This window comes from Mizuhopecten yessoensis, unplaced genomic scaffold (assembly GCF_002113885.1).
Source record: "Mizuhopecten yessoensis strain PY_sf001 unplaced genomic scaffold, ASM211388v2 scaffold716311, whole genome shotgun sequence".
In the NCBI taxonomy this organism is placed as follows: Eukaryota; Metazoa; Mollusca; class Bivalvia; order Pectinida; family Pectinidae; genus Mizuhopecten; species Mizuhopecten yessoensis.
Window position 1 is genome coordinate 396,777 of NW_018480053.1, and position 12,606 is coordinate 409,382.

The 12,606-nt window shown below is 36.1% G+C and overlaps 1 protein-coding gene across 1 annotated transcript in view; it reads right to left on the reverse strand.

Annotated features, from left to right (window-relative positions):
* Window positions 1-265: 265 nt before the first annotated feature.
* Window positions 266-12,606, reverse strand: part of LOC110442903 (hemicentin-1-like) — a 69,502-nt gene continuing 57,161 nt past the window's right edge. Inside the window, exons 26-34 of the mRNA XM_021486766.1 lie at window positions 10,746-11,048; window positions 9,144-9,449; window positions 7,970-8,266; window positions 7,194-7,448; window positions 6,203-6,463; window positions 4,078-4,206; window positions 2,600-2,684; window positions 1,945-1,986; window positions 266-1,764 (exon numbers count right to left, since the gene is read on the reverse strand). Coding sequence (XP_021342441.1) covers window positions 1,638-1,764; window positions 1,945-1,986; window positions 2,600-2,684; window positions 4,078-4,206; window positions 6,203-6,463; window positions 7,194-7,448; window positions 7,970-8,266; window positions 9,144-9,449; window positions 10,746-11,048 — 1,805 coding nt within the window. The 3' untranslated portion in view covers window positions 266-1,637. The remainder of the gene's footprint in view (window positions 1,765-1,944; window positions 1,987-2,599; window positions 2,685-4,077; window positions 4,207-6,202; window positions 6,464-7,193; window positions 7,449-7,969; window positions 8,267-9,143; window positions 9,450-10,745; window positions 11,049-12,606) is intronic.

Sequence of the window (12,606 nt, forward strand, 5' to 3'; positions counted from 1 at the left end):
AGGTAGTCTCTGTGTCCTCAGCAATAGCAGAAAACACCAAGGTAGTATCTGTGTCCTCAGCAATAGTAGAACTCACCAAGGTAGTCTCTGTGTCCTCAGCAATAGTAGAACTCACCAAGGTTTTCTCTGTGTCCTCAGCAATAGTAGAACACACCAAGGTAGTCTCTGTGTCCTCAGCAATAGTAGAACTCACCAAGGTAGTCTCTGTGTCCTCGACAATAGTAGAACTCACCAAGGTAGTCTCTGAAAATGTTCTACGACCAAGAGATGGCGTTTGATAACATGAACAACCTTGCTATGTATTTTCTTGTACTTTACACGATATGTTAAGGTATTATAAGGTTATATACGGTACGCATGGCTATTTTCTAGATTTTCTCGTGAATGTGAATTTTATAACCCAAGTTATAGTCAAGTAGGATAACATAACATAAACTATATTAGTCGAAAAGTCGATGTTGGTTAAGTAATATACATGGTTTTGAATTAACACTCGGGTAACCATACGATTACTTACCATAATATTATGATGTAACAGCATCATGGCAACTTATAATCAAGTAACGTGTTTTATTTCTATCCAATGCATTCAAATTTAGTTAGGTAACGTTTTATACCTAATGAAAAAAACACGCTTAATTAACTTTTCTACAAAAAACCATTTCACTAGGCAATGACATATTTATCTATAAAATAAATTGCCATTGATAATGTTTAATACAAATAACCATAAAGTATATTACCACTGATAATGTTTAATACAAATAACCATAAAGTATATTACCACTGATAATGTTTAATACAAATAACCATAAAGTATATTACCATAAAGAGAATAATAATAATACATATTAAATACACTGTTATACTTGTACACATATATAATCTTATACAAAAACACACATACAGGACAATGTAAACATTCGATTTTGATTGTACTCTAACGTATCATATATTTAATTCGATTAATAATATTTCAAAGATTAAAAATCCGTAGAAATTTGCAAAATAACAACTACCGTGGGCTGACCAAATGTAAATGTAATTTAAACCGTTTGACGGGTAGGAGTTAGGGTGAACTTATTTTCTCTGTTATGCGGCGCCAATAGGTCGCGTGATGGTCTGAGATTTGCACGTGCAAATCCCTACCGCGTGATACCTGCACGTGTACGTATCATGCAGGCGACACAGTTAGAGGCAGGCTTACGCGAAATTTATTTTTTACTTAAAAATAATAAATAGGTTTTTTTTGGCGAAAGTGGAATTCAAATAATTACAATTAATTTTATATTTGATATCTAGATATGGCAAATCAATCATATGGGGAGTAATCTGGAATTGTATACACAATGGATAAATTTTATGGTAAATCTATGATTAAATGCAATATTTGTCTGCTGGTGCAAACATGCTTTATGTCCACAAAACGTATTGTTGTGTTTGAAAATGATTTGTTAGTTTGATTCATCAGTCGCAGTGCCTCTCTCGCAGTGAAATACATTTCTGTATTTTGTGTTGTTTATCCTATTGAATAATTGAGTAGAGAACACTTCATCAGATCACTTGTAGATGTATGATGAAATTGATTCTGACGTCACTGTCTTGTCCAGGGTTGTAAGATCTGACTGTTTCATATACTATTCTCCACTAAAGTTGATGAACGATGAAGGTCGGTCCTTCCTGCCACGCTCGCTCTCATAATACGTGTATTCCTGGGCTGGAAGTTCGCTGCGGTTCAACATATAACTGTTGTCATATTGGCGCCTGCGTAGAAAGATTTTAAATTAATTAGTTTGTAGCTTGAACAGTCTTGAATCATTACTTGTATGAGATATGCTCCCGACACAATGGTAACTTACGTTACATTTGAAATTGATGGCATTAATCAATCTACGGACACAAGTTTATGGCTGAAATGACCATTAAAACAAAACAAGCACTCACCTGAATGAATCGTTCATTGGGACAAGCGCCATGGAGGGATCCCTGAATGATATAACATGTAACATATCATTTGAATATTTCCTTGATACTGTTATATATTCATACTTTTCCTTAATGGTTACCAGTGTTACCAGTTGAAATTTGCTTACATTAGTGAAATTTAAATATCTAGTTAGGTTTGCATTTTTTTTCTTGGAAAGTATAGAGCCCATACTTGAACACAGTAATACAAAAAGAGAATGTATAGTCACTAGCATCTATAAGAGAAACAGGAAGTGTGATAAAGAATATGCCCGTAATAAGATAGATGGAGAACACATATAGGATCATAACAGTATCGGGGAAAATATTGAAAATGAATTTAAAAAAAGAACTGCTAAAGAATTTGAATTGAAATGGGTACCTAAAATGCCAATACCATAAGCAGGCTTTTATATTTGTTAATTTTATCAGATTGCTTGTCCATATGAGGCAGTAAAGTATGTTCTTTGTTTTGATTTCTGCATTGTCAAAATAAACTTACATATGTATGCCTCGTTCCTCGTATTTCTAGTAATTATTGGTTATCATTTTGCGTTGGTGAAGAGAGAAGGTTCAATCATCTATGACCATAAACATTGTCAAAGAAAAATACATAGAAGCCAGTATACGATACCTCATGACGACAGGAGGGGCCATCATAGCCATCGGAGCTTGTAAAGGCTTCTTCGTGTAAACTCTCTCAACCTTTCGAGTTGGAGCTGTGAACAAAAATGTGCAATTAACACGTACGTTTGAAAAGTTTACATTTTCTAAATAATGTATTGTATAACGACAGTTGAATTAAAGTACAAAATACAACATTAAACCTTCAATTGGTTCGGTATGCTGTATTCTCGTTTTGGAGAATGGTTGTGAATTAAAAAAAAAAACTCCCTCTTGAAAATATAGCTTGTCAGTGATTTAAAAGAAAGGTTATCAAGACCCATTATGTGTATACGTATACTCAGAAGTATTACCACCGGCGGCATAATCTAGTTAACTACTAATTATGGTACAGTCTAAAATTATTAAACAAGACAAAGTTTTGTACTAATATGAACAAGGACCCTATCTCTGCTAAAGTGGGGAACGCCAGTCTACTGAGTTCCAAGCGGTACTCCGAAACAAAAATTGGCAATTGTATAAGAAAGAGTTGACGAGATTGAGAACGGAAAAGTGACGAACTAGGAAACAACGGACAATGGCTCTGTTAATAGTGGGGAACGGGGCATGATTTAAGTACTTAGCACTACACCAGATGAAGAGGTACTCACATGCAAAATTTGCAATTAAATGGTGATATTTTTCAAATCTAAAATCATATACATTTTCAAGTTTGATCATAGAACATGTGCATACAAAGTTTGTTCATGTTACTGACACTGTATTATTTCGTTTTTGTGGAATACTAAGAGGAGTAGTAACAGTAACAATGGCATTTTACTTCAGAATAATGAATGGGACTATTTGTAAATGAAGAATACTAAACACAAAATCGAACCGGAAAACTCCAGATAAGTGCAATTGAGACCAACATGTACCTGACGGTGCAATCTACTAGAGTGGGCAATATGTAGACTTTATTTCCAAAACATTATATTTTGAGGTGTGCGGGCAATATAACAGAACGGACTATACAAAAGAAATAATGGTTGTGATAAATTTTGTTATGGAGACGGCGAACTTGGGTCGTTGGAATAAACAGCGTTGGTATATAGTTCGGTCAGGTGTTTAGATAATTCATTGATAGTTCATTGATAATTCATTGATAGTTCAAATTCATTGATAGTTCATTGATAGTTCATTGATAGTTTGAAAATAAGGATTCCATTAGAACATGCAAGTAATGAACACTGTCTTGCAGACAAAATTTGCTATGAACTCTTTGAGAAGTAATACTGGTTTTTCGATTAATACATTTCTTGAGACTAGAGTAAATTGAAATATATTTCGAATATTAACTAGGCAGGTACTAGTATAAACAAATACCGTTTCACGGTTTTAAATCCTTGCCAAAAGGTTGTTTTAAGCATAATCACGAAAAAACAATTCTTCACCTAAGTAAATTGTTTGAAGTACTTCGTCGCGACTTAAGTAAGTCTTTTTACTCACCACGTGCGCAACAGCACACACAAATAATGATGAGGATGAGAAGCAAGACAGCAATAGCGACAGCAATTGCGATGATCATTTCGGTCGTCAGAGCAGTTGTGTCATCAGCTGGCGTAGGCGTTACAGCACCTACATAACAAATACATTGTGTTAAGGATCACTGTTCCAACGCAGGCGAAACACTAGAGATTCAGTTATCGTTTGTCGTATATACAGTAACCTTCCCTTTATTTCGTTTAAGATACAACTGTAGCTCATGACGGGTAAAATCACTTCTGTGGACAAGGTAGCTTAGCTGGTTAGAGCTGATGTATAACAATCAGAGGTACAATGTTGGTATCCTTGTCTGGCTACGTTTACTCTCAGTACACTGTTGTTGATTATATTTGTTTATTTTATCTTTATTTCTTTTTCCAAAATAGTCACATAAAGGCGTGGTTTTCTATTCAGAAGCAATTATCAAAGCTATAGTCATGCCGGAAAAATAACCAGTTTGCAGTGTATAGTCAAGTTTTTGGCAGTTATTCAGAGTTTCTTAAAAAACAAACACACAAAATCCCCTCAAAGTAAATCAAAAGGAATAATATTGTTCATTTAAAGCAATCAAGACAAACTCTGATATACTAAAAATATGTTATGATTTCATCATAAATCTTCTTTAGTTTCATATGTTTTAGATATAACAAAGTAAATAGAGGTTACACAACGAGTGGTTGTTGAAAATGGTATTTATTTCACTCGAGTTAGTTAATTTTCAAAAGTTACAAAAGACACGAGCTTTAGCGAGTGTCTTTCTGTAAATTTTGAAAATCAACTAACGAGAGTGAAATAAATACCATACTAAACAACCACGAGTCGTGTGATTTGTTTCTACCACAATCTCATGATCAGTCGGAAATAACATACACACATGTGTTTGTTGACAAGGCTGGCGTAGTTATATGACCCATATGTTAAAAGTCACTCATTAATTTTCAAAAATGACTTTTTTTTTTACAAATTTAATTATTGTCAAAATTAATGTTTCGGCAACAACTTCGTGAAAAAATAAAATAGATGAACGACTTTAAATATTGAGAGTAGCAGTATTGCATTAATTTATATAAATTAACCACGGACTATATGCGCGTAAGCATATCGTACGAAGTCTGCCTCCCGCCAAGTGATGAACCGTTGTAGACGAACTTATCGCTGTCAATATCCAAAACCATTGGCCTACGTTTCTAGGCCTACGTTTCTTCGTGACGGTTCTATGGTTGACGTTTATAGTGAAAGTTCAGCCATAGTCAGACCGTCAATATAGCGATAACGGGACGTTGGGAGAACGAAATATTTCCCGACACTGTGACAGATCTTGTTTTGGTTTCACGACCTGGACACGCGACGGTGTGACGTCGAAACGATATCGAGCGTCTGTAGCAATTTTGCCTGAAACTAGCGATCAAATCTTTAAGTATCATCTTTTAATATTGCCTTAATAACCCCCCTTTCCGCATAACCTCACAAAGTCTCCAACATCTGTCGGATGTTGACAGCCGACGACGTAAACAAAACAGCAGGTGGCAAAAAGCACGTCGAAAAAGTCTTCCCGGTCAAAGTTCATCTTCTCGACCAATCAAAACTCTTGAAGGTCATATACCACGTGTTGTATATAACTCATATTTATCTAACAGTCTGCGTGTTTATACAATGATCTGAGAGTGGAATAACACAGCGTATTGTGGTAGAATCTGGGATATACCATATTTATCTTAATCCAAATACCATCTTTATATTTTATACATCTGATACATTTTGGTTATGCAAAGAGGAAAATGGTAAGGCAAATTCTTCTTTCCTGAATAGCCCACCGTAGCTTAACAACCAGGTGACGGTAAAATATGACAAAAACTGTAATGAAAATTCAGAAAAACACTTTTTGCGATGCAAAATTCGGTTTCAATAGCACCACATAAAACTTCAGAAAAATATAAAATTACTGTATACAAAATATATAAATACATGTAGTTACAAAATGATTAAGGGGAGATACGTTTTTCCCGTAACAAGGCATTATCGAAATATCCAATTACGTACTTTTCTACGTTAATAATGCTCCAATCAGATCTGTAAGAATCATACGAACCTGACTGAAGTAGGAAGTTGATGGCCGATGATTGTCCAATAGAGTTGGTTGCATAGCAGCTGTATGTGCCATAATCGCTCTGAGACATCACAGTTACAACGTGTGTGAGCCCCGTTGCACCTACAATGTCGACGTTGGACTTTTGCCACCGGTATGTTTCGACAGAGGGATTGGAGATGGTGTTACAGGTCAGGATTCTTGGGTCGTTCATACCAATGACGATGGTCTGTTCTGCAGTAGCTACCGTGCTTATTGGTTTGTCTGAAATAGACGTCAATGAATATGAGGGGGAATGTTGCCTTACTGGTAAACTAGTTATAACGCTAGGAAGCGTTCTATAATTAAGCAACTTCAAGGGTGGTCAGTGTCTGGATGTATTCTCTTGCACGTTACATATCGTAAATCACATTCTGTAAAATGTGCATTGTATTTCTCATTAATTCATGTATATTTTCAATCGTTTAGTCAGGTATTCTGTAAAAATTGTGTTAGATAAATTCAATTTCTATTCGTTTCGAGAATCTAAATTCCAGCGATTGTATGTCTTTTAAAGCATAATTGTTCACCCTTTCACCCCTATGTAACTTTAGTAGACTCCACCATGCATTGATCTGGATGAGTCAATTATGGTATACAGTGGTGAAAGAGTTGTTTAAAGTATTTGAAAAAATGGAATATTTTGAAGATTGTAAAAGATTAATGTAATAGATGCACTTTTATATAATGACGTTAACTCCAGTGCAGTTACGAACGTCGTTCATTATTGTCAGAATTTGTTTGTTTGATATGACTTGCAGTGTAAACAATTTGATAAATTAAGTGGATTCACTAAAACTTAACTGAGGAACCTGATTTTAATGTGAACGCGAAGGACAAATACCCTAATATGTTCACAAACTTCGTACAGAACTGTACAAAATACGATCAAGTGTTGAACAAAGATAATGGTTAAAACTGTATACGTCATAAAATACGAATGATCCAATCTTACACTGTACGTCGACATTGAGGGTTGCAGTTGCTGATCCCCGGCTATTGCTGGCAGTGCAGATGTATTGTCCCTGGTGACCACGATCAATGTTCTGTATCGTCAGGGTTTGCATGGTTGATATGACTTGCTGTGTGCTCTCCTTAACCCACCGGTATGTTGGAGCAGGGTTGGCCTCAGCTGTACACACCGATGAAAATTCCTGTTGTTCTCTTCTCGTAACTGAAGCGGGGTCGACTTGTATGTTTGTCGGTGCGACTAGAAGCAAAATAATTTGATTGATGGAAGTGCTATCAATTAAATACATTTGTGTATGTATGAATATGTCTCTTAATCTTGCGATGAATAACAATATCATAAATTAATTTTACCATCAATGTTTAATGGGTTTTTTCTCACTTATAAGATATTTTTTCTCCCCCTAACTTCACAGGTGCATTCCTTTTTATAGTAGGGAAAAGATAAACCTGTCTTTAACTACCTTAGCAAAGATGGTTCAAACGAGCAATGCTTTTGAAAAACGTCCCCATCTCTTTATAACCTTATGCGATGTAAATATGTAGCGTCATCAATTTTGTCACACATTCCATGTAATTCTGTTGATGTAATGCTGGTGCTGCTGTGCCTTAGGTTCACTGTTACAACATATTCGTACGATAGAAACGTGTAAAAGAAGAATAATCGATCACGCCTGTGTGATGTGGATGGATAATCCAACTCTCGGGATACGATTTTTGATGTTTATCACCCAGCAAATCTTGGCTGTAGCTGATACTTACGTGATACAATCAAATTAGTGAGCTCGCTCCTGCCAGTACTGACTGAGTTAGTGGCATGGCACCTATAGCTTCCTTCGTCTCCTGGTTCCAAGGTATTGATAGTCAAAGAAGGATCCGTCGGGGAAGATCCTTCGTACTTTGGAGAGGCTGCTGTGATGTGGTTCACTGCACCTTGGACGGTTCGTGTCCAGTACACAGTTGTCACAGCTGGAGAGGCCACGATACTACATGCCAATACCACATTGCCTCCTCGGTCGACTGTGTATGAGGACACTGGCACACTGACAGTTGGACTTGCTATTTGAGGAAAAGACAAACATTGAATCCTAAATCTTCAGTCAAAAGTAACTTCTCAAATTAGACGAAGAAATCAAATAAAAGAAAGCATCAATAGTAAACGAGATCATGACAAAATCAATAGATTTAAAAATACTTTTACAATGAAATCGTCGAATAGTTAAATGACAAAGCTTTTACTGACAACCGGAGGTATGGATATTTACTCGCATACTTTTCTCTTTAAAACATCAAGACACGTACCCTATGCTTGTTTTTGTCTATTTACAACAAATACGACACTATTTGAGGAACTCTGCCCAATTACAGACAAAACACTAGATGATTTAATTTTGTAGTTTTCATACATACAGTAGCCTCCCATGTATGGTGCAGAGTAATTCGTCTTCTATCATACTGTTACAATCGCAATCACATGTATGTGTCTTATGTTCATCTTACATACAGACAGACGTTTATTCATGTTTATTTCTATCGATTTTAAGGGTGTCCAACAACTTTTTTGAATGTCTACTGGCATTTAAAGTAATTTCTCCTGTTTTATGAATAGCTCCATATTCATATAGATAAATTTATAGGTTGCGGGACTATAAGGGAAACTTTGAGGTAAACCGGAGTTACGCTTAAAAAAGTGTAGATTAAGCTCTCAGCTTAAAGTTAAAGATTCAAGATATTCTAGAGAAACCAATATTGTTATTTTTAAACATCAATTAATCGATTAAATTTCTTGCTCATAATTCTTGTTTATAAAGCTTTTTGCTATTGAAAATGGAAATACAACTCCATGTCAGAAATATGCCGAGCAAATCGAAATTAGATATTGGAGATACATCACACAGTGCTGGGACACTCTGCCTTTAAATACGGAATAACTCACATCCTACAACGTTAAGGTAGACATTTGCACTTTCACCCGTGCCGAGAATGTTGGTGGCTTTGCACTTGTAGATTCCTTGATCCGCTAGAGCTGCCGTTGCAATGGTCAATGAGGGAGTGCTCAAAGACCCTCCGCTGTACTTCGGGGCGTTAATAACGATGGGAGTGGAGGTAGTTGAAGGAGGTTTGGTGATTGTCCATGTTACTGATTGCACGTCCGGGACGCCAGCAACATTACAAGCTATTGTTACAGGTTGACCCAGATCGATGTTGTAAGAGGTCTGTGTCACGGATGCAGTTGGGATTGCTGTAAAGAAGTAAAACAGGATGAATATTGCATTTATAATGTATCACGTCATGAATACTTTAGGACATCTTCGAAATCAAAGGGTTTCATTATCGATACAAATACACATACTAAGTAGGCCTGCAACGATATATGATGTGAAATATCTAGCTTGACATGCAACTTTAAAGTCATGCCCATTTTGGGACAAGTCTATTTCCAGTTGTTATATTGCCATTAACATTTTGCAACATATTTTTCTATTTGCATCTACTGTTACTATATGTATCGTGATACGTATCGTATCATGACCACAGTATCGTGATACGTATCATATCGTCAGATTAACGTATCGTTGCCGCCATAAAACTAAGTACACTTATCATCTCTTAACCCTATGAATTTGTTTTAACAACATTGAAGGCCCAGTACGCCACACCTTGCGGATGATACAAGAAGACACGTTTGATAATTTGATACGCATCAAAAGAATTGCGCGGCAATATAACGGGAACATTGACCGGCTTGCAGACGGATGTTGCTCCTCTTAATCCTCCAAAGGACGTGTATCAGCTTAGCGATCCGTCATTATTCATTATCTGAAACCGATCTAATAAGTTACCGCGATCCTTTATTTTTGTCGTGAATTATTCCACTGGTATAGAAAAAAATATATGCAACAAGAGCGAGGACTCTTGGATTTCAAAGACGATACATAGGCAAACGTTAGCATGTGAAAACATTGACTTCGGACACAACAAAAACAAAAGGAACATGAAATCATCTTGAACTCTTAGAAAAGGCTAGACCAGTACCCGTAATAAATGTTTCCAAAGATATAATAACCAGTCCTTTGGTTTAACGTCACGCTGAGGTTCTCTCTGCTAGTAGATTATCATTTTCCGATAGCAGCCGTAACCTTGTAGCTGGAATTCGTTTTGGCACGGTTTACATGGAGTAGAAGTTTGGGAACAAATTATTTGCCTAGCCGAAAGTTGTAAATTTGTAAGGTTATAATGTGTTTTCGAAAATATTTGTTAATCTCTTGATTTTAAGAACCACTGATGATTCTTTATACTTTTAATGTTAAGTGAAATTATCGATTGTAAGCAATACAGTAAATAACATTAATACGCAAGTCAGCGTATAGGTACTCAAACATTGGCATATCAAATTCTCTAATAATTCATGTGATTTACTCTCATCCTAAAAAACTAGGTGATATACGAATCAAATATTATCTATGGACACACTAAACTAATAATCGCTTTTTAATAGTACTAATGTGGACAGAATCAGCATAAAAACTGAACCTACCTCCAGTTACAAATAGATAGGCAGTTGTGCTTAAGCCGTCGCCAACGCTATTTGTGACAACACATTGGTAAAACGCTTGGTCAGCAGCCACGGCAGATGCAATTACTAACGCAGGGGATGCTAGTGTACCACCCGAGTACTTTGTGCTTCCAGTTAAAACAACATCGGAAGACTGGGTGTTGACAATCTTTTTCCATTTGAGGCTGGTTGCCGCTGGTGATGCCGTGTAATCACAATCGATGTTAATGTCTGTTCCCGTTACGACGGTGTATGACGGTTTACTGATCACAACAGATGGTACGTCTAGAATTGACACAGAAGTAGCAACATTAGTTTATTTTTATATGACAATCAATAAAGCTGTTTTTTCCTGTGTTTTTTTATCAACATAAACACGAATGTTCAAATAAAACTGTATTGAAGATCTTCTGCAATAAACTATCGGCCAAGTGGGTCTCAATCGCTCACCTGGTTTAACAAAATTGTTGTTGAACAAATGTTAGAAATAACAGCTCAATATATATATATGGTAATATCAATAATGTGTAGTGTAAAACTTTCAATGAGCAATAATGCACACACAAATGACCTATTTGTATTAGGATTGTAACAGGTATCCAAATAGGGTCAGTGCCAATGGGAAACCAGTTGGAAAATGTTATTGCCCGTTTCAACAATGTGAAAAGCAGAATTAAATATTGCAATATCCCAGTCATGTGCTATGTTTTCCCTCATTGGTGATGGCATTTCATCTTTGAATTTTGACCAATCAGAAGGACAAACAAAAATAAGTACTCAATGGACTTGTATGGCTATACTATTGCGAAGATGTATCATCACCTGGAACCTCTTGTTATCGAGAAGTGTTTGAAAGTTTCAACACATTTGACCCCAATGACATTGAAAGCTAATTTGTCAAGGTAGTTTCTTTAACTAACTTGCTATCCATTAATCCCAGCATATAACTGGTCCAATATAACCATCCTTGGCCTATTGGCTATTCATATGTTATCACAAAGCTAGATTTAATTACCATAAGTCTAGGCGTATTGGTTCTTCTGAAGAAGTTCTTTGGAATTTATGACACAATTAACCCACAAGAAATAGAAAGAAAATCAAGGTTATTTTTATTCGCACTTATTGTTGGACATATTTGACCCCCTGTGGACTTGAATAATGCAAACAACTGAACAATACTTGTTCAGGGCCATGAGATAAACACTTTTCCTAGTCGGATTCAAATGTAAGCAGTAGAACTTAAAAAGAATTTTAAAAAAAGGTCAGAAATCAGAGGCCATTGTTGCCATAATTGATTTCGAAAAGAGCCGAAAAAGCACAGCATTTGTTCAGGTTCATGAGACAAACATTTGCACCACATCTGATCTAAATGTGATGAGTAAAACTGGAGGCGAAGTAAAAAATGTGTCAGCCAATCAGAGGCCTTGGCGGCCATATTGGATTAGGGAACGAACCAAAAAATAACAACACTTTTTCAGGGTCATACGACTAGTATTTGAATCACAACTGATCATAATCTGAGCAGTAGAATTTGAGAAGTAGTCGAAATGTGGTAACTGGTGAAGGACGAACATTTTACTGGGCGAAGTTCTCTCGAAATAATTTATACACACCAAACCACATATAGTAATAACTTTGTCGTAAAGGACGGACATTTTACTGGGCGAAGTTCTCTCGAAATAATGTATACACACCAAACCACATATAGTACTTACCTTGTCGTAAAGGACGAACATTTTACTGGGCGAAGTTCTCTCGAAATAATTTATACACATCAAAACACATATAGTAATTACTTTGTCGTAAAGGACGGACATTTTACTGGGCGAAGTTCTCTCGAAAT